The sequence below is a fragment of the Camelus bactrianus genome, chromosome 34 (assembly GCF_048773025.1).
Source record: "Camelus bactrianus isolate YW-2024 breed Bactrian camel chromosome 34, ASM4877302v1, whole genome shotgun sequence".
Classification (NCBI taxonomy): Eukaryota; Metazoa; Chordata; class Mammalia; order Artiodactyla; family Camelidae; genus Camelus; species Camelus bactrianus.
Genome location: NC_133572.1, coordinates 3,474,066 through 3,497,739, shown reverse-complemented (window position 1 = coordinate 3,497,739; position 23,674 = coordinate 3,474,066). Strand labels below are relative to the sequence as shown.

The 23,674-nt window shown below is 42.0% G+C and overlaps 3 protein-coding genes across 11 annotated transcripts in view; 1 reads left to right on the top strand and 2 right to left on the bottom strand.

The window, feature by feature from the left end:
- DYRK4 (dual specificity tyrosine phosphorylation regulated kinase 4) overlaps window positions 1–4,916 on the bottom strand; it is a 45,728-nt gene extending 40,812 nt beyond the window's left edge. Inside the window, exon 1 of the mRNA XM_045524614.2 lies at window positions 4,779–4,916. Within this exon, the coding sequence (XP_045380570.1) occupies window positions 4,779–4,787 (9 nt within the window). The 5' untranslated portion in view covers window positions 4,788–4,916. The remainder of the gene's footprint in view (window positions 1–4,778) is intronic.
- RAD51AP1 (RAD51 associated protein 1) overlaps window positions 1–14,265 on the bottom strand; it is a 35,292-nt gene extending 21,027 nt beyond the window's left edge. For 4 of the 5 annotated variants that reach the window (XM_074357640.1, XM_074357638.1, XM_010964736.3 and 1 more), the window contains exons 1-8: window positions 14,098–14,265; window positions 12,686–12,735; window positions 10,952–11,093; window positions 8,348–8,457; window positions 6,960–7,046; window positions 6,231–6,380; window positions 4,779–4,940; window positions 1,874–2,020 (exon numbers count right to left, since the gene is read on the bottom strand). In XM_074357640.1, coding sequence (XP_074213741.1) covers window positions 1,874–2,020; window positions 4,779–4,940; window positions 6,231–6,380; window positions 6,960–7,046; window positions 8,348–8,457; window positions 10,952–11,093; window positions 12,686–12,735; window positions 14,098–14,114 — 865 coding nt within the window. In that variant the 5' untranslated portion in view covers window positions 14,115–14,265. The remainder of the gene's footprint in view (window positions 1–1,873; window positions 2,021–4,778; window positions 4,941–6,230; window positions 6,381–6,959; window positions 7,047–8,347; window positions 8,458–10,951; window positions 11,094–12,685; window positions 12,736–14,097) is intronic. The other variant, XM_074357641.1, reaches the window with a different exon arrangement.
- Window positions 14,266–14,486: 221 nt separating this feature from the next.
- FERRY3 (FERRY endosomal RAB5 effector complex subunit 3) overlaps window positions 14,487–23,674 on the top strand; it is a 29,838-nt gene continuing 20,650 nt past the window's right edge. For 3 of the 5 annotated variants that reach the window (XR_012503901.1, XM_010964715.3, XM_074357238.1), the window contains exons 1-6: window positions 14,487–14,628; window positions 16,274–16,476; window positions 18,068–18,213; window positions 19,487–19,668; window positions 22,920–23,019; window positions 23,146–23,267. Coding sequence is in view for 3 of the 5 variants with exons in the window: in XM_010964715.3 (XP_010963017.1) it covers window positions 16,299–16,476; window positions 18,068–18,213; window positions 19,487–19,668; window positions 22,920–23,019; window positions 23,146–23,267 (728 nt within the window). In the remaining 2 variants the exon portion in view is untranslated. Of the gene's footprint in view, window positions 14,629–16,273; window positions 16,477–18,067; window positions 18,214–19,486; window positions 19,669–22,919; window positions 23,020–23,145; window positions 23,268–23,674 lie in introns of those variants that run through there. The other 2 variants (XM_010964723.3, XM_045524558.2) reach the window with 2 other exon arrangements.

The following is a 23,674-nucleotide window of genomic DNA, read 5'->3' as shown; positions in this document are numbered from 1 at the left end:
TTTTTGGGTTGTTTCTAGTTTCTTACCACTTTTCTATAAATGGCTATAAAAAAACCTGACCACTTTTTACTTTTTCTTCTTTTGAATTCTTTTCAAAAATAAATTCCCAAGAGTAGTTCCTAGGTCAAAAGATAGATTTATTTTTATGGCTCCTGTCCAGCTGTCCTATACAGGGATCATAACTGTAAAATAAATAACTAGACCTGCTACCCCACAGCCCAGAGTGCACTAGTTGATACAGCTTTATTATTTTCTAGCTTGAGAGGCATAAAATAACACTTTATTGTTTTAATTCACATCTCCTTGATTACCAGTGAGACTGCCTTTTTTTCACATCCATTTTAGTTGTATTTCTTGGGGGCAGTGGTATGTTTATACCACTGGAATCTTGCTGGTCCTCTCGTATTCATATAAGACAGGTGACTAGCTGGCAGCCTGAGGGTTAAATCCTGCTCTCAGATATACTGTTTGGTCCACACAAAGTCAACTTTTAAAAACTAAGAGATTTCACATTAAAATCTGGATTTCTGACTTCTCTTCAAAAAACACCAGCTGTGGAAATACCAGGACCATACTCCTGCCTGTGAACAAGTGGACTGCGAAGGGGGCCGAGCGCAGCGCCGGGGCCCCGGGGCCCCGCTCGCCATCACCTGCCCGGCCCGTTCACACAATGAATCTGTAAGCACTTCATGTTTTATGACATTGACTCTTTATCCCTAAGCCCGTTATGTCCTTGTTACCTTTTTGATTATGCTACCTTCAAACTTCTGTAGTCAACATATCAATTCTTTTAAATTTCTTTTGCTGAAAAATCACAAATTATTCTCAGAAGAAATACACTAAGGATTAACCTTTAAATGGCACAGCATCACTATTTCAATAACTAGTCCTCCTTCTTTCCTTCTCCAAAAACATTTTAAATCCTCCTTAAAATCTTAGAATTTTTATATCCAATAAAACTTTAAAGATGACCCAGATGATGAAATGAAGACCCAGAGGAATTAAGCAAGCATGCAGTCTCAGGCCTAAATCTGTGTACTGATACCTAGCTACCATTAGGGGAGTGGCCACTGTGAACCAATCAAGGAGTGTTCCTGAAAAGAAGGAAATAAGCCCAAGGAGACTTGGAATGACTCAGAAAAGGAGAGGGGACAAATGAAGAAAGCCATCCCAGACGGAGGAAGCTGGAGAGGGACTCTGGCAGAATGCACACACCGGGCTTAAGAAACTGAAAATGCATCAATTTCATGCAGAGAGCGCTCATGTGGGTGGATGAGGGAAAGCGGAGAAGGACTAGGCAGGAAGCCACCGACAGTCTGGGTCTGAAGGGAACAGGCCTGGATCAGGGTTTCAGGAATGTCAAGAAGGGTGAAGAACAGGGAGACTTGGCTGTGGAGCAAGAGAAAACAGAGAGGCCAAGTGTGGACGGGCTGGGGGTGGAGCCTGCGAAATGCTGGGATTCCCACACACGGACCCGCCGTCCGGCAGCCTGTGGAGGTCAGCGTGGCTTGAGCAAACAAACTTGTTGCCAAATATATATATGTATCAGGAATCTTAAATGCTGGTACTCTTTCACTGTAATCCACTACCTGGAATTTATCCTAAGAAAATAACCAGGGATGTGCCCACAGATTTCTAAAAGAACGATGTCTGTGCTTACTGCAACCTTCTTGATAACAATGAAAACATAAACAACTTGCATGCTCAAATATAATGGAATAATAAGTGATGAATAAATGTAGTAGCTAAAAACCTTGGTTGTGAAGACTATGGAATACAAGGAAGTACTCATATGTAACATTTACAAATAGAAGAAAAACCCACCAGTGGGAATTCTCCAGACCCCTGCCCTTGAGCAGCAGATGTGCCATACCTGGTGGGACCCACTTGGGCCTCCTGCTTTCAGCTGAAGGACTGCGTGTTTGTAATGGCTTCCTAGTGGCCTCTGAAGGAGAAACCTTTTTTGGTGAGGGCCGAGATTCTGACTTGACAGCAGCTGGGGCAGCGTCTACTGAGGTCGCTTTTTTGAAAAATACACATAAAGAAGGTGTCATAGAGGAAGAGGAAGTCTAGCATGTGTGTGTGAAAATGATAAAGTTACATAATCTTATAAAAAATGAAAAAGGCTGTAGCATAAATCTGAACAGCTCTCTTTAATCAACAAGCATATACTGAGAGCCTGAGAGCAGCCGTCTTGCACCAGCACTCACAGGCCGCGGGTTGCTTAGCATGTCATGTACGTCACCTTGAGCCCTTGAAGCAATTCGGACATATTAATTACTACCCCTCTGTCCAATAAGGAAACAGAGAGGCTAGTCTGACAGCTAGTAAGTGTCTGAGCCGGGACTAGAGGCCAGTCTGACTCCAGCCTCCACACCTGTAACCATTACACGGTAGTGTCTCACCATTGTCCCAGTGAGACAGGTTATTAGGCTCCAGGATGAGAGAGTATCCCGCTCCCGGGGGCTGTATGGCCCAGTCACTGGCTGGTCACTAACAGAGAGGGCCGAGAAGAGCTGCGTATAAGGCATTGTGAGAAGAGGGGACAGTCTGCAGAGGCGTGCACGGGGCGGGGAGCGTCCCCCCTGCACACGTCTGTGCGTCCAGCAGCAGCCTGCTGGCGGCGCTGGAAAAGCAGACGGCCTGGATGGCTCCACGGCAGTTCAGGGGAGAGGTGATGAGCCCCTGGTCTAAGGGGGAGGCTGAGGGGAAAGCTGCAGACTGGGCGGAGGGGGAGGTGGTGCTGGAGGGGAGGGAATCAGGGGCACCCACCTAATTACCCAGAGGATGAACACAGAATGGGAGTAGGTTTGGGGTTTTTTGGGTTTTGTTTTGTTTTCGATGGGGCGAGAAATGGAGGGAAGAGAGGTGGAAGAAAAAAAGCCCCCAGGCGGTGCTCGCTCCGAGGCGCCTGCGCGCCGCCGATGTGTGCGTCCCGGCCCCGCCGGCCAGGCCTTCCCCCGGCAACACGAGCACGCAGTCATGAGCGCTGGTGTGCGGCTCGCCTCGCAAAACTAAGGAGCTGACTTTAAATTCTGCTTAATTTTAATTAACTTCAATGTGATAGAGCTACTTGTGGCTGGTGGCTACCATGTTGGACACCACAGCTCTCTAAATTTTCTATTGTAATATGTGCCGGATCAGAGACACTCAAAGGTTACTAATGGGACTAGAAATATAATCCTCTTTTCCAAATTCTCTTTTTTTTAAACGATTGAGTTGTACCCTTTTCTCCCCCTCAGTGGAGGTACTGGGGATTGAAGCCAGGACCTGGTGCACACGAAGCACACGCTCTACCGCTGAGCTCCACCCCACCCACCTCACTCCCCGAATCCTTAATCCCACTCCTTAGCAACTAAATTCTACTTCTAATATTATACAGTAAACTTTCTTGCAAAGCGACTTGCTCTGGGGTATACAGAAGACTTCGAGTGGTAAGTCCCAACTTGGAAACGGGAATCTCATTTTTAGTTTTCAGAGTGCCTTGGTGAGCAAACACAAGCAAACATCTAAAGAAAATATGAACTGTATTCATGTGAGGCTTCTTCCACATCGTTAATGTGGAAAATGTTTTCATATCCCAGGTAGTGGCCCCTTGAAGATAACTGTCTCCTGATTCCTAGAACGTGTGCTTGTGCCGCCTGACACAGCCAAGGGACCTGGCCAGTGTGACACAACTAAGGATCCTAAGACAGATGATCCTGAATTATCCAACGCGCCCAACGTCCTCACGAGGGTCCCTGCCGGTGACAGTGAGGAGCGGAAGGAGAGTGACGCGGCAGCTCTAACGGGGGACCGGGCCACCAGCCACAGACAGCAGGCGGCCTCCAGAAGTGGGCAAAGGCAGCGCAGTAGACGGTCCCCTGGAGCCTCCACAGGGGACCACAGCTCTGCCAACAGCTTGGTTTTAGCCCGGTGAGAACCGCGTTGAACCTCTGACCCCAGAACTGTCAAATAATACATGTGTGTTGATTTAAGACACTAAATTTGTGATAAATTTTTCAGCAGTAATAGGAAACTAACACACAGGTTTATCTCTAAAATCCCTGCATTTAAAATCTAATTTCTGGAAGCCAGGTGAATTTGCCAATTAAAAAAAACACTAATTAAAACCTCATGCATGCAGAATACAGTGCCGGGAGGAACATGACTCCGTCAGTACTTAATTCTTACTTCTTAGTAAGTACTTAGCACCATGCTATTTAAGGTGAGAGCAACTCTCACCCATTGATAAATAGTCTAAGTAAGGGAAATTTAGGTTCAAATGGCGTACACATCAAACAGCTAAGACATAAAACATCTGTCAGGAAGTAAAACAAGCCAGGTTAGAGGAAGTCATATTTTACAATAATCCATCATACACATGAACTCAAAAATATTCTAACTTCTTTTATACAAAAACCAAGTATCCCATCTTCAAGTCCTCACAAATTCCAAGTTTTACGGTAAAACTGGCTTCGAACTGAATTCATCCTGAAGACACAAAAAGGCCCTAACCACATGGCTCTGAATGGACAGACCTCGGTGCAAACTGGAGCCACTCACTTATTAACAATTCATCCACCCAGAGCCTCAGTTTTCTCACTGTGAGATGCACGCGGGGGCTGTCAGCACTCGTCTGCCCTGCCTCCTTGACCCACCCTGCCCTCCTCCACGGATTTTAATGAGAGATGAACACTGGCAAAATGTTAATGAGAATAAAAGGCAAAGATGAGAAAAATGCATTAAGTAAACCATAGTCCCTTTAGAAAGTGTGAAGTGTGCGGGAAAAAGCTTACCTGTAGCATCACGTGCAGATTTCGGTTTCTTCTCTTTCTTTTCAACTGGAGATTTCACCTTCGCTTCTTTCCTTTTCATTCTTTTACCTTTACTCTTTCTCATTGTGAAGGCCTCATCATCTCCACTCTCACTAAAATCAGAATCATCCTCAGACTCTTCACCTGAAACACAAGACTACATACTTCACCTCTGTTCTAAAAAGTGAGGCTGGGGAAAAAAAACAGTCATTTAGTCCACGAGGAGATAAAGGATACTTCTCAGAACCTATGAACTTTGAAGTATCTACTATTACAGATTGACACCTCAAGTATGTATTGTCTGTGTCCTCTCGTGTGAGTTTTAGCTCCGTGAGGACAGGGGTTCTGTTCAGTTTGTCCACTGCCACGGCCCTAGCGTCTAGAACACAGTGTCCATGGTAAGTACCCAGGTATCTGTTGAATAAATGTGGAAAACAAATCTATTATTGTTTGTCACCAGCATGCTAAAATCTATCAAAATGTAGTGTCTGACAGCATAAACTTACGGGTTTATTCATTTTAATTTTAAATTGATGTATCATGATGTATGCCCCTCACTTGCCCTAATTTTTGAATGAGTCTGAAAACAACTATCACAATAAAATATAGGTTTCATATGATTTCTACCTCAAAATGTTTCATGAATTTCTACCACTTGTGGAAAAAACTCTACACTTCTTAGAACGGGTCTAAGACCCTCCATGATCCAGTGGCAAGGGGCCTCTTCAGCCTCACCTCATTCTCCCTCCCCTGCAGGCCTCACTGGACTCTGTGTTTCTGCCTTTTTCTTTTTTCCTCCCAGTTTTATTGAGATAGCACTGATGCACAGCACCGTGTAAGGTTAAGGTGCACAGTGTGATGATCTGACTTATATGCATCATGAAGTGATTAACGCAGTAAGTTTAGTGAACACCCATCACCGCATACAGGTACAAAATTAAAGAAACAGAAAATAAAATTTGTCCTTGCGATAAGAAATCTTAGGATTTACTCTCTTAACAACTTTCATAGATAACAAACCGCACTGTTCATTATATTTATCACGTCGTACATGACGTCCCTAGAGCTTATTTATCTCACAACTGGCAGTCTGTACCTTTTGACCGCCTTCATCCAGTTCTCCCTCCCCCCACCTCTGGTCACCACAAACCTGATCTCTTTTTCTACAAGTTTGTTTGTCTTAAAGTATAACCGATCTACGATACTGTGTCAGTTCCTGTTACACAACACCATGACTCAACACTTCCACAAATTTCAGAACGGCCCCCACGATAAATCTAGTTGTGATGTCACTACACAAGGATGTTAGTTACTGACTGTATTCCCCACATTGCACATTTCATACTGTGACGCACAGTGTCTTGCACACATAATGTCTCCAAGAGCTCATCGCTGCGTCTCCACAGGGCTATCTTGAGCGAGGACATAACTCACCAGTTGCAAAGTCTGGTTCGGAGTCATCGGCACCCCCGCCATCACTGCCCTCTGACAGAACGCTCCTCTGCTGGACCACTGCTCGAGATGCTGCCCTTCTTCTCCCTCGAACACCTCGAGCATCCTCCTCCTCGGTAATCTTATCCAGATCTTCAGATAAAAACATCAGTGAGACTTTTTGTGACAGGTGACATCTAAAGAACTGCAGGGCAGACCTCTGTTCGGTCTGCTGTTTTTACTGGGCCGGCTTCACCCCTGCCATGCCTCTAGGAGCAGGCCACACAGCCAGCCCGGGCCAGGTGTGAGACATCAGTCTCCCAGCAGCACGGTCTGGGTTGAGCACAAGTCCAAGACCCAAACTGAGTCTTTTTTTTTTTTTAGACAAAATGTATTTATTACTTTTTAGTGTCATTTGTACACTCCAGTACAAATACAAGAATATAACCATATTTATAGGTATTGAAAGACTCAGTTTGGGTCTCAGACTTGCTCAACTGCTGTCAACTAGAAGCCCTGGGTGGTCATGACCCCTCTCAGGGAAGAAAGGAGGTCTGCAGTGAAACAGAAAAACTAAAACATAAAGAAATGAAGGAGAAGAGGAGCAGAGAGCCTTCACAAATGTAAAGGCCCTGGGGTTCTACTTACAGGTTCAGGAGTTTAAATAAAAATTAGAAAAATAGCATTATTGATGGAAAAAAATAAATATTACTATTAACATCAAACACTTACCTAGATAATCACTAGCTACACTGCAATTGGAGAGATGAGGGGACTTATTCACCGTTTCTGCCTCGTCGTTGCCACGTCTGTCAGTGCCTAGACGGAAGCAAGAAGGTTCGGATGCACTTAATCAACCAGTGTCGACAAACAGGAGCACAAGTGCTAAAACCTAAAAGCCTGGCACCACAGACAAGTGATCAAACTCAAACAGCACAGTGATCTCCCGTGGAGGGGCGAGCACAAGGTTAGGGGTCTTGGCCCTGAAATCACAGAGACTTAATCAGGCTGAAGCTCAAATACAAGCTCTACCACTTAAGTTGGCCACATGACCATAGAAAAATCGCCTATCCTCTGTAAAACCTGATTTCCTCACGTATAATGTGGAGATAAAAACAGTGTGAGGATGAAATGAGAGGACCGGGGGGGATTAAATGTTGACTGAATGTGGAAACTGCTTATTGAAGTGCCCAGCACACAGAAAACAGTAAATAAATATTAAGTATCATTTCTGTGTAGGCAGATCTGCGCTTTTACTAACATAAAGACTCTTCAACCATGATTATAAGTTTACAGTGATCTAGAGTACTTTAAGAGGACTTTAAGTCATAATAATTGGTACTATTAAATTCCAGGGCTACAGAGTACATTACCCTCTGAGAAGTGGTACTTCCAAGGAAACCCTGCTATATAGTCCACAATCTCTTATAGGAGAGAGATTTTTATCCTCAATTTCAGATATATGACAATTCTCTTTTTAAGTTTCTTTGATTCCCAATTACTAAAAAGTCCCCTTGTCAACACTACAGCATTTATTTTCAAACAGGAGGCAACACTAACTTAAACATCTGTACCCCTAAACAAGCTAACAGGCTAAAAACGTCCTCCAACATAAAAGAAGTCAGGCCAAAGCAATTTAATCGGAAAAGCATTCTAGTAGTTTGAATGTCTTTTCCAGTAACTATGCTTTCTGCCCCTCCAGAATGTCAATATTACCAACTGCTGCTTAGTTGCCAGAAAAATCAAAGGGGAAAAATCCACAGAGAAAGTTGAAGTCATGAATCTGAGCTTGCTAACCAAATTATTACCTTTAACCTTTGTAAACAACAAAACTTACCATCATTATATCATGTTTAGCTAAGTTGAATTTGGAGAGAAAGGAGGTGAATTGTTAGGATGTACAGGTCAATTTATTTGATCAAGAAATTAAATTTTTACTGCATACACAGATAAAATTTGGACACCCAAGGTCATAGTCCACGTCCTCCAGTTCGCTCTGAGTGCCAGGCAGAGGGGTATTTACGTGCAGATGATATTTACCCAGCTGAATCAACAACTGGACCCAACTGTGCCCTCTGCAAAGTGCCCCTCTTGTCATCCAGAGTGTTAAACAAAGTTACTTTTATCTCGAGACTCCTCCACATCAGTGGTGCCCGTCGGAAGTTCCTTCACGGACAAAGCGAGGGCAACCTCTAAGTCCCTCTGGTACAGCTTGTCATCTAAAGCCATCCTGAAACAGACACACAAATAATGATGAGCTTGTCAACTACCAATCTCAACTAAACAGCCAACTGTGAGAGTTCCCTCGAGTGCCATCAAAGGGCTGCTAATCTCAGAAAAATGGTCAGTGAGCTTGATCCTAACTGACTTTCAACATTAAGCCTCCTGAAATCTAACAGGGCCGCGCTCTACCCAGCGGAACAGATCTGAACCGGGAGCAGCTCGCGCCCTGCGCCTCCTGGGCCCTCACTGTGCGGCCCCTCCTCGCCACCAGCTCTGGCCAGGGGGAGGCGCCCATTAGACTGAGAACAGACTGGGCTCCAGTGTCACTTCCACTTGGAGAGCTTCCTGGGCCTCACCCACACCCCCTCAGACAGCTGTTACAGCTCTTAAATTAAATTGAAATTATTCTTTTTTTAGTATCTCTTTCTCCCAACTGGACTCTAGCAAATATTTTAGCAAGTGCTTACTGTGCATGAGGCACTGCAGCAGACAGGATATGAAAAGTGCCCTCAAAAAGTCAGTAACTAATGAGGAGGTGGGAAAATAATTCATACTTAAAATTATCCCATATAAACAGACTATCATGTCTCCTACTCAAGGTGGTCAAAAGTGCTAGGGTGTGTCAGAGGAAGAGAAAGCAAAGACAGATAACAGGTTACATCAAGGAGGGAATACCAAGAGGCACCTTGAAGGATTTATTTTTTTAAAATAACAGTTTTACTGAGATATAAGTCACACTGCATAAAGCATACGAAGCATACAATTGAAAGCATACAATTCAGCAGGTTTTAGTATACCGACAGAGCTCTGAAACCATCACCACTGTCTAATTTCAGAACATTTTCATCACCCCGGAATGAAACCTCAGACCCGTTAGCAGTCACTCCCTGTTTTCCCCTTCCTGACACCTGGCAACCACTAATCATTCTGCTTCTGTGGCCTTGTCTGTTCTGGATATAAATAGTAATGGAAACACACAATACATGGCCTTTTTTGTCTGGCTTCTTTGGCTCACCAAGATGTATTCAAGGTTTGGCCATGTTGTAATATATATATCAGTACTTCATTCCTTTTTATTGCTGAGTAATATTCCACTACAGGGATATACCACATTTTACTTATCTGTTCATCAGCTGGGAGACATCAGGATTACTTCCACTTTTTGCCTATTAGAAACAATGCTCCTGTGAGTACTCACATGCAGGTTTCTGTGTGGTACATTCCTTTTGGGGACATACCTAGGTTGGGTCCGTTTAACGTTTTGACAAATGGCTACTCTGTTTTCCAATGTGGCTGCACAGTTTTCCACACCCAGCAGCAAGGCATGAAGGTTTCAGGTCCTCCACTTTCTCCTCAGCGCTCACTTTGTCTGCCTGTTTGATTACAGCCACCTAGTGGGTGTGACATCACCATCTCGCCGAAGTCTGGACTTGTATCTCCCTGAAGGCTGAGGATGCGGAGCACCTGTTCATGTGCGTATGGGCCATTTCTATTCCTTCTTTAGAGAAATGTCTATTCAAGTCCTTTGCCCCTTTTTAAATTGGGTCATTAGTCTTTTTATGATTGAATCATAAGAGTTCTCTATATATTCTGGATACAAGTCCCTTAGAGGTTATATGATTTGCAAATATTTTCTCCCGTCTGCTGTTTTTTGTTTCTTTTTAAACTCTATTTTAAATGTAGTACAAGAGGCTCAAAAACAAAAACAAGGAAGAAAAAAGTAAAGAGAATGACGGGGGTGAGTTTCTCTATGTTAGTTAACTTTCCTCACGCTTGCAGCAGTCAAGCGTCACGAGTCCTCTGCTCCATCTGTCAGTGTCCCTCTTCTGTCCCCTCCTCCCCGTCCCACAAGTGTGGGCTTCTCAGGACCCCCTTCCCTCATTTCCCCTCTCTGCTGGTACTAACTCACGAAGCTCCAGGGTCAGTCTACAGGGCCTGCTCGCTGCTGGACAAATCTCAGTGAGGTAAAGAGAAAATATTTTTCATCTGTAGAAAAATACCTGGTTTTAAAGTTTATTTTTTTCTTCCAGTTTTACTGAGACGTAGCTGACATGCAGCACTGTGTAAGCCGAAGGTTCACAACCTTCAGTTCGACTCACATACATCACGAAATTTCAGTGAACATCCATCATATCACATAGACGTGTGGTCCTGGGTTTTATAAAACTGTCTTTACAAATGTAATTTTTGACAAAGTAGTCTTGTAAGACCTAAGGATTTCAGAGACAGGTGCTAGGTCTTGCAAAAGCAAGTTATACCTTCTAAACTTGATAATTATGACTGCCTTAATAGTTAAATGGGCATTTCCCTACGTATTTGAGAACTTTACAAAGGTCAGGTCAGAAGGGGACTAATGTGCGCCCCTGCTCTCCTACGTGCACTAAGTAAAATAAGACCAAGAGTCCTGCTCAAGCTCTACCTGAAACCAAGAGTTTGAATCTGCCTCTCCTGCAAGTTAACACATCTACTGTCGTATAGTAACCGTATGTCTTACCTCTCACCTTTTTTGGGGGGTTTTCTCCTGCAGTGGGATGTCTTTTTTCTGGAGATTCTTCAGTTTAGGTTCTGGTTTTTCTAATTTTAACTCCTTTTGTGTCATTCTGGATTTCTTCTTTAACGGTGCAGTTGCAGGAACAAAATCATCTATTTGTGTGTGAATTAAAATTAAAAAAAATAAGAAATTGCTTTTCCTTAGGAAGAAAAAAATAAAATTACTTTCTTGGTAGTTGAGATTCATTACGATGTGTGTTCAAGTTTTAAAAGTAAGCAAATTGTTTGCTCTCCACAATTTAAAAAATACCATTGGCATATTGTCTTTCTTTATCCTCACCCAGGCTGTCCAACTTTGTTTAACTGGCCTTTATTTTTTAAAATATTAATCTATCAAAAACCAATTCCCTGAAAACCTAGGCTAGTGTATATAAGTGTCAAAGAAAACAAAGGAGTAATTAAAAACCTCTAAAAACAGTAGAAAAATTACTAAAATTTCCTCTATAATTTTATCATATTAAAAAGTGGAAGAAAATGATTTTTATGAAAACTTCATAACCTAGCCAAACATCTTCTTTCAAAGGCCCATGCCCTATTTCTAGCACTTTAACCACACTAAGAAAAGTCAGAAGCATCAGAACTTGGAGGGAGAGAAGGCGGTTCCCACTCAGGACTTCAGCACGGCAGTGTTTCTCTTCCATTACCACACGGGCCTTCCTAGGAGCCCCCCATGGGAACTTCACTTTTTGGCAAAGGGATGTTCTTTTCCAGTCCTTTCTGTCCTCACAGGCTTTTCTGCCCCCAAGCCTCAGAGCTGATGTACTTCTGCTGCTGACATGCGACAGCAAATTGCTGTGACAGCTTTCACACTCACACCTGACATGTGTCTGCCTTCAAGGTGCATACAGTCTTAATCACAGACTTTGGCGTTTGTTAGCACGTGTTGTCTCTTTTATGCTCCCCCACGTGGGAACACAGTAACCTGCGACTTACCTCCACTTCCGCCCCAGTCTCCACAACACGACCAGCAGTTTACAAGTATTTAGTGACAGGCTGGTTACGGTAACAAGAAGCTAGACATTACAGCCTATGCTGTTTTCCCCCACGTCTTAGGCGCACTTAAGGCTGTGCTCGAGGCGAAAAAACAGATTCCTTCACACTGAGGACCCTTACTAGATATCTAACTCATGGAGAACTCTGGTGGTCTAAGAAAGAAACACAAAACCTACTTTTAAGCATAGGGTAATCTAGCACAATGTTTCTCAAACTTTTTGACCAAAGTTCTCTAAATAGCAGAGACAAGTAAATGTACAACTCAACAGGGTACAGCTTAAGCCTAAACTTTCTTCAAGGTCTTGTTTTATTGTACAATTAATGGGGATTTCATATTATATTCTGTAACACACTTGGGTCTTAAAAAGACAGCATGTTATTCTTGGGGGAAGGGGCGAGGACATAATCGCACTCCAAAAAATGTGGACCTAGGGGAGTTGAGGCCTAAAAAGCCATTTCACCTGGTCTTGTTTGTTTATCATTTATGCCAATAATCCTTGTCAGTGTAATGATCAGTATAATTATCCCAAATACTTAGAAAATTATTTTTCCAGACCTACTCATCTACAATTGGGTAATATGTTCACTATTTTAGCCATTAATATACACATGCATATACATATAAATAGTCTATAAATTGTGAGGAAATAAATTTCCAAATCTTTAAAGCAGAAATAGGACGCTCCACTTACCATCACTGTCAGAGCCCTCAAACTGTGAGTAATCGACTGGCTTCTTATGCCTGTGACCAAGACAGAAATTTTCATTTATGCGAATGTCCATTCCTCACCTCTATTCCTTAAGGCCATTATTAGTCTTGAGTAAATAAAAATCTGTTTAGATTCTCTTAAGAATATATAAATTAAAAACCTGATTTGCACTTTACAGCAAGGATTTAACATTAGCTGAAAAACGTATAATTACTCTTGATATACCTGATTAGGAAAAAAACTGCTTCAGGTAACACACAAAGTAAGAATAAATCAATATAATGTTTACAATTTATGTTTAATTGCTGTCGGGAATTTTTCAGTTCCTGTTTTATGTGTTCTCTTATTTTATAAGTGCATTCTGTCTTCTCAGATCATAAACTTCTTGACACGGAAAGCCATTTTATTTTCTCTCCCACAATATGAAATCATGTTCTTTATGTAGTGGACACTAAAAACATAGTTAGTGACTTAGCACTCGCCATCTGAAACGAATCTTCACTCTACTTTAGAGGGCGCTAGAAGAAAGTGATATTTAAAGTGAATAAAATAAAGTCATTCTCCCCTAGGTCCTAAATGAACTCTACTCCTGTTTTCATTTTTATCTTCTGCCAAATACCCAAATGTGAGTGACCCAGTTTGCCACTCATCCCTGTCTCAGCTCCTGCATTACCTCTTGGGAGAGTCCTGTCCGAACCACCCTATTTAAAGCAGGGCTTTTCGCCTCCTCACTCTCTCTCACTTGCCATGTTTACTTTCAGACCCCCAACCTGACCCCTTGGCTAGAATGGAACCTCCGGCATCTGGCCCGGCACAGAAGAAACACTCAGAACTCTACTACACCAACGGCGGACCCTAGGCCTCCACAGTTCTCGACGGCGGTTAGTGGAGGAATAGTCTCTAAGAGTACACTTAACGGGAAAACGCAGGGGATGCGGCGCCAGCTGACTTGGGTTTGCGTGTTACCCTGTCACTTACCGGCGGTGTGACTCAGGCCCACTGGCTCTCGTGCCTAGCAGTTTAAATAGATATAAAGGGAAGACCTGAACTTTCCACGTAAAGAAACTATGGTGATGAACAATGAAATAACATGCAGGAGGGAGCCCGGTGCGCTGCAAAGCGCTGTGACCAGGGTTTATTTGAAGGACGGCGGGTGGAAGAAACGGCAGTAACCGCCAAGGGCGCCCAGAGAAGGAGACAGCTAGGGTGCCGGGCCCCCTCTGAGCCGTGGGAGGCTCTCACTGGAGGCCGGAGCGTTTCCCTGGACCAACGGCCCGGCCCCACCGGCGCTCGCCTCGACGCCGGCCTTCCCCTCAGTCCCGCGCAGGTGACGAGCCTACAGCGTCCTCCTGCTCCTCCCTCACCACCCCCACCGGATGACAGGAACCGCTCACCTCGCAGGCCGCACCATGGTCCCCTCTGAGGCTGGAAACCTGCAGCTCCCAGGCTCTAGTCCGCGACAGCGGCGGTTTGAATTCCCGCCCAAAGCCAGGCCCGCAGCTCTCCGCCCGCGCCGCCAGCCCTCCAATCCTCACCCGCCATCCCGGCGGACGCGCATGCGCTCTGAGAGGAGAGGCGCGTTCACGCCCTCCCCGAGGCACCGCCCCTTCCGTTTCCGGTCTGCCAGAGCCGGGTTCGTGCTTCGCCGCTGCACTTTCGTCACGACAGTGATCTCTGCGCCGTCTCCGAAATGCACAATAACAGTAGAAATACACCTTCTTACACTTTTTAAATGATTCGACTCAGGTAGTATTGAAATAGGGTACATTTACACCGAGAAACTTTCTACAAGGTGCTAGGAAAGAGGAAAAGAACCGGGCGAATCTGCTGAAGCGGATCTTCCGGCTGTGAAAGCAGGGCGATGGTCAGCTGACGGTTGACAGCGCGCCGAGTGCAGTCGACTGGGAACTCCAGGAGCCGCGGAGGTGAGCCCGCAACCGGGACGGGGAGGCCCCTTCACCCTGAAACCCTCTAACTGGGGGTTCGGGGGACTGTTCCTCTCGCTCGGCCGGGGCTTCTCGGCCCAGCTCTCCCTTCCCCTGACGCATTTAAGCCTCAGAGCCTCCACGCTTTTGGTCCAGCTGTTCTCCCCCATCCCACTATTTTAGGGGAGCCTTCCCTTGATTTCAGCCTTGCTAATAATAACAAGTGGGGAGAGGGAACTAAAGTATCCATTTGTTGAGACACAATAAATCTAAATGTTGAACCAGTTGAAACCAGAGCTAATGGTTTTTGTTTACCGAAAATATTGACTAAACAAGAATAGACCATACGCCCGTGCTTCCGTAGTTTTCAGTTCCATGCAAAATGTTTCTTTACTGCCTTTGCCTGCGTCATGTGTACTCAACGGCCTAGGATTATTTATTTTTACTTGTATGTTCTTGTAGAGCTTCTTATTATTTATTATTTTTTTTTTACCAGCTTCCGTTAATGGGTCATCTTTATGTTTGTCAGATGCTTCGTATTTATTATTTGATTAATCCATATGACAGCCCTACAAATTAAAAGGCTTCCTGGGGCCTGTCTAAATTGAAACATGACGGATGAGTAGTTGTTGGCCGAGGAAAGAAGAGCAGTGGGAGTGCTCTAGGCAAAGGAAAAGCCTTTCGAAAAGTTGGGAGTGGAAAGGGAGATTTGGTATTGAAGGAAGTTCGGTGTGGCTGGAAAATAAAATTTGTGAATTTGTGTGTTGGGGAGAAGAGGGTGCAGGTGCTGAAAGAAAAGTTTGGAGGTATAAGCAGGGACATGGAAAACTACATTAAGGAGTTTATATTGTATCCTGAGAGCAGTAGAATGTCTTAGAAAGGTTTTAAGCAGATAAGCAACACGATCAGATACACACTTTAAAAAGGTGACTGTGACTTAAGTGTAGAGACTAATGTGAGAACTGAGTTGATGGGACAATGCCTATCAACAGGGAGTCCAGTTAGGAGACTAATAAGTACATCTTTAACTGATGTTGACTTTTATTCTTTTTGACTAGATTTTCTTCTTTCCAGATAGTTGTCCAGTTTACCTTGTGGGCAGTCCTGTACTTTACATTTTCCATGTATCTTTTTCCCACCTGGAAATCTTTCCAACACCATTTCCTTTCCCTCCACCTCCAGTCGGATCTCACACCCACAACCTCTAAGATCTTCAATAATTCACTGTTCCCCGACCTGTTTCTTTGACTTTGTATTCACCAAGTATTTCATAAACTGTATCTGCCCGCCACACATCTCTTCCTAAGAATCCTCTCTGCTTTCTCTCCATGTTCCTTATCTGTTCTTAAGAACTCTGCCTAGGAATGCTAAGTGCTTTATGGGCATAATTGTTTTCTTAAATGAAGTTTAAAAGAAACTTTTTATTTAAAAAAAAAAAAAAGAACAGTCCGGCTCTCTTTTTTCTTTCAGAAAAAAGAAAAGATGAAAATGCAAGGATACACATGGGAAAGACTAGAATAATTGGCTCAGAGTCTCACAGATAAAAATCTCTGAGTGGTGAAACATTCTCTTTTAAGTGGTACAGCAATAATGAAACATCATGGTTTTTAAAATGGACTTATTACCTGCTGGGTGTTTTTGTTAGTTCTATAGAAATCCTGCCAAAGAAGATGAAGAAAAACAGAGAAAGATTCTGCAACAGAGAGAGGGAATTTGTATATGAATTCAAAGTGGGAAGTCAGTGCTTAGAACTGAGGGTGCCTCTCAAATTCCCTGTCCAGGAGAATGCCAGTCATTTACATGGACGTCTGATGCTGCTGCACAATTTACCGTGTTTCATAGAAAAAGGTGAGGACTGACTTTTTAAAATACCACTTTATTATTTTTCTATAGTCTCTGTCATTAGAAGTTTTGTATTATAAAGCATAACGCTGAGAAGCATTGGAAACTACCACAAAATGTGAAACTTTTCAAGAATTAAAAGGCTCTCCAGGCCTTTGTTTTATTTTGTATTTTTTTTCTATATCCCTTGTAGTTGTTTGTTAGGCATTTTATTATAAAAATTAAAATTAAGTTTGATGAAAAATTGGTTACAGAGTCTAGATTAGACTTCTTACTCTCTAACTTTAGTTGAGTGAATTCATAATTCATTTCAGTTATCACTAATTATGATATTATATAATTTTATGCTAAGTGTATTGCCCTTTTAATGATCTGGCCCTCAATTCCTGAGATGTCATGAAAGAAGGAATACTAATCTTTCAATAATCTTTGCTTACCTAAATTATACCATAAAGTCATCTGTATTAAACCATTTTAAAAGGTCTGTGTTCTGTCTACAGATGAGGAAAGTATTTTTCATTGAGAATATGTTGGATCATAGAAGGTTAACTTACAAGGAAACCTGAAAACTTTCTAGCACAATCTCACTCTACAAAGAAGGAAACTGGTACATAAAATGGTTGAATCATTTGCCTACAGCAGTGGTTCTCCAAAATTGTACCCTGATCAGCAAGTACAGTATCACTTGGGAACTTGTTAGAAATGTGAATTCTTGGGTTCCATCCAATTTCTGCTGAATCAGAACCTCTGGGGTGGTGTACAACAGTCTATGTCAGTAGCCCGCAGAGAAGCCTAATGCTTCCTAAAGACTGAGAACCTCTGGTCTGATGTTAAAAACGTAGTGACAGAGCCAAGATCAGAACACAGGCAGGTGTCCTGGTTTCTATCCCGGGGCTCTTTAATCAGTCTTTAAATAGTGTCTCTAAATTTGGAATTATAGATCATCTGAAATAAATCAGTTTTAATATGCTAATCACTCAATTTCTCTTTGAAATTCAAATAATGTAACAGTATATACCCTTTAAAGTTATGTAGAAAACTCATTGAAGCACAGAAACTTTCAGACCCTCTAAATCTGTCCTTTTCCCAACTCAGTTTCAAACGAAGAGTCGGTCTTAAGAAATTATCATTTTTTAGGTAAGCAACAAGGATTTACTGTATAGCACAGGGAATTACATTCAATGTCTCATTATAAACTATAGTGGAAAATAATCTGAAAAAAAAAAAAAGTAACAGAATCACTTTGCTTTATATGTGAAATTAACCCAGTATTGTAAATCAACTATACTTCAATTGAAAAAAAGAACATTGTAGGTTTTTAAAAATAAATGAATAAAAATTTTTAAAAAGAAATTAACATTTTTAAAATTAATATCAAGGTTATACATAGGAGTTAAGAGTTTTGACCATTCAGTTACCTGTAATTGTACAGAAAAATAATTGTGAGATTAGTTAAATGATGCTCTAAGCTGGTTTTATTTTAGTTAGATATTCTGTTAAGGGTATAGGCTTGATAAGTTTCACATTGGAATGCTTAGCCAGGTGAAATGTTTCTGACCATGTACCATGACGATGGTATTTGTTGTCTGTCTCACAGACTTAAAAGAAGCTCTGAGCCAGTTTATAGAAGAAGAATCGCTCAGAGATCACGACAGAAATGCTGAAGCCTGCCTGGAGGCTGTGACGTCCAGTGAAGTGGACTTGCATCAGCTGGCAGGGTCATGGGCCAAAGCCTACGCTGAGGTGAGGAAATAGATCAGGTTGTAGATTTAAAGGGTATTCTGGACTTTGATGAGGGTGTTCTTTTCCCTCAGTTGTACTGAGATGTAGTTGACACGCAGCACTCTGTAAGTTTAAGGTGCTGTCTACTGCTTGCCCGCGGACACAGCAAAAGGAGCTAGGGGAGGTGTTTGTTGGGGGCAAGAGAGAGAATGCCAGTCGAGGGAGCTGAGGGTTTGGGTGTCAGCTCCCACCGAGCCCCACTTTCTCCCCTGAGCAGCTGACATCCCACATCCAGCATTTAGTCATGTCGCAGATGGCAGTTTCTGATACTTGCATTGGTAAGAAAAGGGAAGAATTTAGATTGTTCTTTTTCTCAGATATCTGTCTACAGAGATCCATAATAGAAAAAAATATTGAAATTTTCATGTTATTTCCACTTTTGTCATGAAATTGTATGACCTTTGACAAGGGACTTCTCAGCATGTCAGTTTCCTCCCCGTAAGGCACTGTGCAAGTCTGATGTGTTTGCAGGCATCTGTCCTCCCACTGTATTTTTGTGTGTGCCCAGGGTGTCTCTGTTTTGCCCCTGTTCCTGTTTTTCCTGTTTATCGGCATTTACTCAGTTCCTTCATTTTGATAGCTACTGTTTTCATATACTTAAAAACATGCTTTTATTTTATAAGGAAAACAATACTTGAAAAGCTCAAAATATGAAAATTGCACACATATGTCTTGATTTAAAATCCTATGCATGAATCGGGCTTTCAAGGTCAGTGTTACAACATAGATGTAACCTTATTTTCTAAATACATAGCCTGCAAAGCCTTTTTAGCAGTATGTTTCTAATAGTTAAAAGCTTTTCCCTGATTATATAATTAATAGATGGAAGTTATTGCATTTTGCAGTACATGAGAATATAAGTCATCAGAAATCCCACTCTGCTGAAACGTCCCCAGTAGCGTTTTGTTGGTCATCCCTTAGAGTGTGTGTGTGTTTTACAGAAATGGGATCTTAACACACTTTTTTTTTATCATGGTCACTTCCTGTTCCTTCCTCCACATTAACACCTTCCCCTTTTCCCTGCCTCCAGGTAACCCACGTTAACAACTTAGTTTATATCTTCCCGTATTATTTTTTGCATACTCAGGTAATCCTATGTAAACTATATACACACATACATAGAGGGTCTTTCTGTCCTTTGATGTACAAAAATGGAATCATAATATACGTATTTTTGGAGTACTGTTAAATCAAAGTGCTACATGAGGACTTCAGAACCTGTCTCATCTCGTAGACCACGTTAGAGCACGCACGGCCGGAGGAGCCCAGCTGGGATGAGGACTTTGCAGATGTGTACCATGACCTCATCCATTCCCCCGCCTCTGAGACTCTCCTAAACTTGGAACACAATTACTTTGTTAGCATCTCAGAACTGATTGGTGAAAGAGATGTGGAGCTGAAAAAACTACGAGAGAGGTATTTCAGATTCCTTGCATTATCCTAATTAAATGTTACAGTGTCAGATAACAGGCTGCAGCATGACTTGTTCTCATTTTTTAATAAAATTGAAGGATAAAAACAGAAAAAATCTTTATTGTTAGAGACTAGTTTTCTAGTGTGTTGAAATCTGTAATTGCAACTGGGAAGGTGAGGTCCTCATAGGTTCATAGAGTTCTCAAGTGCTTTACCTAAACAAATTACGGTGGCTTTATTCTTAGTTCTGATAAGAGGACTGGCTTACCTCTGTTGAAGGTTGGCTTTGTTCCAGGTGCTGTGCAAGGTGGTTTGGGTGCTGTCTTAGTTCAGGCTGCTCTAGAAAAAAACCACAGACAGGATAGCTCGAAGAACAGAAATTTATTTCTCACAGTCTGGAGGCTGGGTAGTCCAAGATCAAGGTGCCAGAGGACCCAGTGTCTGGTGAGGACCCGCTGCCTGACTGGGGACAGTGCCTTTCTGGCGTTGCTCATGTGGCCTTTCCTCAGTGCGTGCTCCTGGTGCGTCCCTCCTAGCAGAGAGCTGTAGCGTCTCCTCCTCTAGGCGCTGACTCCGTCGTGCGGGCTCCAACCTCGTGAGCTCATGTGAACCTAGTTACCTCCTCAAGGCCCCACCTCCAATACCATCACTTGAGGGTTAGGGTTTCAAAATGGGAATCCTGGGGAGGACACAGACATGCAGTCCATGACAGATGCCCCGCCTCATTTGAGCCTTACCACAGTCCTACTACTATTGTCCTCATTGTATGGGGACAGATGAGGACACTGAGGCTCAAATGAGGTCAGTAACTTGTCTCAGGACAAGCTGGGACTTGAAACCAAGAAGGCTAGTTCCAAAACCCTTAACCACTACCATGCTGTCTCCCTACTCAGAACCTGTTTTGAACCCTGTTATTAGTGAGTCCCTGGTCTCTTTCGGTTCGTTTCGTAAACTCATTTACATTCGGAAAAAAAACAGTACTTGTATTATTCCAAGAAATTTTGATTGGATTTGAATTCATTCTGTATGACTTACAGTACTTTTATGATTCATTTTTTTCCTCAGAGTAAGTAAAAAAAATTTAGCGTTATTTATTTTAAAGCATGACTTTCCAGATTGCTTCCTAGTACTTCTATAAATTGTGGTGATGATTCAGGACCCACTTCTCCTTGTAGATGTTTCATTCCAACCTAGCAGAGCCTCGTAGCACGCGCCACCTCCCAAGCCCCTGTGTGAGGCCTCAGGCGTGCGCGGCGCTACGGGGGCTGTTTCTAGTGGTGCTGATCTAACATTTCCTTGTGGAAGTTGTTAGGACCAAAGTACCTTTATTTTTTGTGACTGATTTTGTGACTGTGACATTTTTTGAAATGTCCTCTAGCCAGACTCTTGATGGAGCTTTGCTTTCCCCCTCCCCAAACATACAAACAGTATTTGAAAACATTTATTTTCAGAACTTATAGTTTATTTTTCACATGTCCAAATTGTTGGCTTAAAAAACAAAAATAAGCTATTTTATTGTTAAGGTAGGTAGTATTCATTGCAAAGGTGAACAGTGTAAGTTATGTTAAACTGGAATTCATTGGTAGACATTCACCCAAGATTTCGGTGCTTAATTCATCTATCTAATTCATGAGCAGAAGTGACACGGTTTTTTATTGCTCCTTTCATTTGAATTCCATTTTGCATCTGTCAGAGACACTTTCTCTCAGTCAGTCCATCATCAGGAGAGTTATAATGAGCTTTTTTCTTAAGTGTCTCTGAGGTAGCGTGCAGATTGTCAGAATGGTCCTGCCAGGCACACCTAGCCGATGGATAGTTAGTATTACATCTGAAACAGTAGAATTTCCTTTGATTTTAATCCTTTAAAGTATATATTGTATCATTAACTGTATCATTAGCTGCTTGCATATCTGACACAGTTCGAGTGAAATAAATGTTCATGAGATTTTATTTGCAGATTTGTTATTTCTTAGTCTTTTTTCCCTCACTGGAAGTTTGCTTCTTTTAGCAAACCAGATTCAACATATTTCTTTAAACTTAAAAATGGTAATGATACTTTTTATCCACTAGAGGGAACATGTGTAATGTAAAATATTAATATATTTATATCAAAGTTTGTATTTAAATACTAAGCAGTTATTTCTGTTTTAAATGAAATTCTTACTTGCAAACATGATCTTCATTTGACCTCTAGTAGTTATTAAACAGTAGGGTCACCTGCATTAGATTTCAGCGGTGATTAAATGGCATTGAATATTTAGTACTAGAAGGTACATATAGAAATGTATGAATGTGTAACATGGATGAGTTTCATTTATCATATACATATAAGTATCTTAATCAGTTGTTATAAATAAGTATAAATTCTCTTTTAAGAGCAATTTACTTTAACTAGAATAAAAATAAAATCCTTTTAGTTCATGTCTGTATTTCATTCTCCAAGTTTAAAATATGTTTTAGAATAAGCTTTTTTAATACATTTGTGTTAGAAGATAATTTTAAGTGAACTTATTTATTAAAATAATAACATACAGAAAAGGCATAAACTGCAGGTATACAGCTCAATACGCTTTCACAAAGTAAGCGCATTCGTGGACTCGTCACCCAGACCAAGAAATAGGTGATTCCCAGCACTGCGGAAGCTCCCTCGTGCCCAGCTGGCAGTCCCGACCCCTTTCCCCTGTAAATAACCAACGTCTGAGCTTCTGACACCATTGATTAGTTCTTCCTGTGGGGAAAACCACTTTTAATTTCTGCACATTATTTATTTGGATAAGTGTAGAAAGGGAGCTTTGCGCCTTAGTACCAGTTTGACTCTTACAACCTCACTGGCAGCTTCTGGTTATAGTAGAAGCTACCATTCAGAAGTTGAAGTCACTTTAACTCATGCAAATAAATGGAAAATATATTTAAGCTGGAATTGCAGAGAATCTTCTTCGTGGGAGTCTACAGGTAAAAAAGGGTCTGGCCTTTTCAGTATTGGCCATGGAAATTGAAAGACGCACTAAATTTAGATTCAGACTTGGCTGCACAAATGACACTGTTGATATTATATGGCTTTACCATCATTGTTTCCACATCTCCATTTCCAGGGCTTCAAAGTGCTTTCCAGATACTATAATTGCCGTACCTGGGCATATTCCTAAAAAAAGAAAATAGTCTTCTCACTCTGTAGGTGTTGCTCCGCGAGTCTGGAGTGGTTGTGTCCCTTAGCAATTTGATGAGTTTACCTCATTTGCTTATTTATGTTTCAGACAAGGTGTCGAAATGGAAAAGGTGATGCAGGAATTGGGAAAGTCCCTGACAGATCAAGATGTAAATTCCCTGGCTGCTCAGCATTTCGAGTCCCAGCAAGTAAGTGAAGTACAGTGACTGTTACATTGCAGCTTCTACTTACTCATTTTTGTAAAAAAAAAAAAAAGAAAAAGAAAAGGAAAAAAAAGAAAGAAATTAACTAGTTGGTATACTGTCTCTTTTTAGGACTTAGAAAATAAATGGGCAAATGAATTAAAACAATCAACAGCCATTCAGAAGCAGGAGTATCAGGAATGGGTGATAAAACTTCATCAAGACTTAAAAAACCCCAACAACAGCTCCCTCAGGTACTAATCAGACGGTGTCCTCATTAGACGAAAGGTCACTGTTCGTGCTAGTTTGTATTTAATGTAAAATTGAACCTTTTAGTTGTAGGTATATTTAAATTACCAATGAAAGTTCCAGATAACTTTATACTTCATCCAGCACCTTTTGTTTCAGACTTTCTGTGGGTTGTTTGGGGGAGGTGGTAACTGGTGATCTCCGCCCTAGGACTTAGCCTTGTAGTCTCGTGGGTGCGTATGACTGGATACCCCGGGTACTGTCTCTTGCTCCTTTACATCGGTTTCCTTGCAGTGCAGTTCTAAACTATACTGAACATTGGTTGAATGCATCTTGAATGCCAAGTACTTTCTGAGCAGAAAGACAAAAAAGATAACTGCCTACGTGGAGCTTACGGTCTTGAGAGACTGAC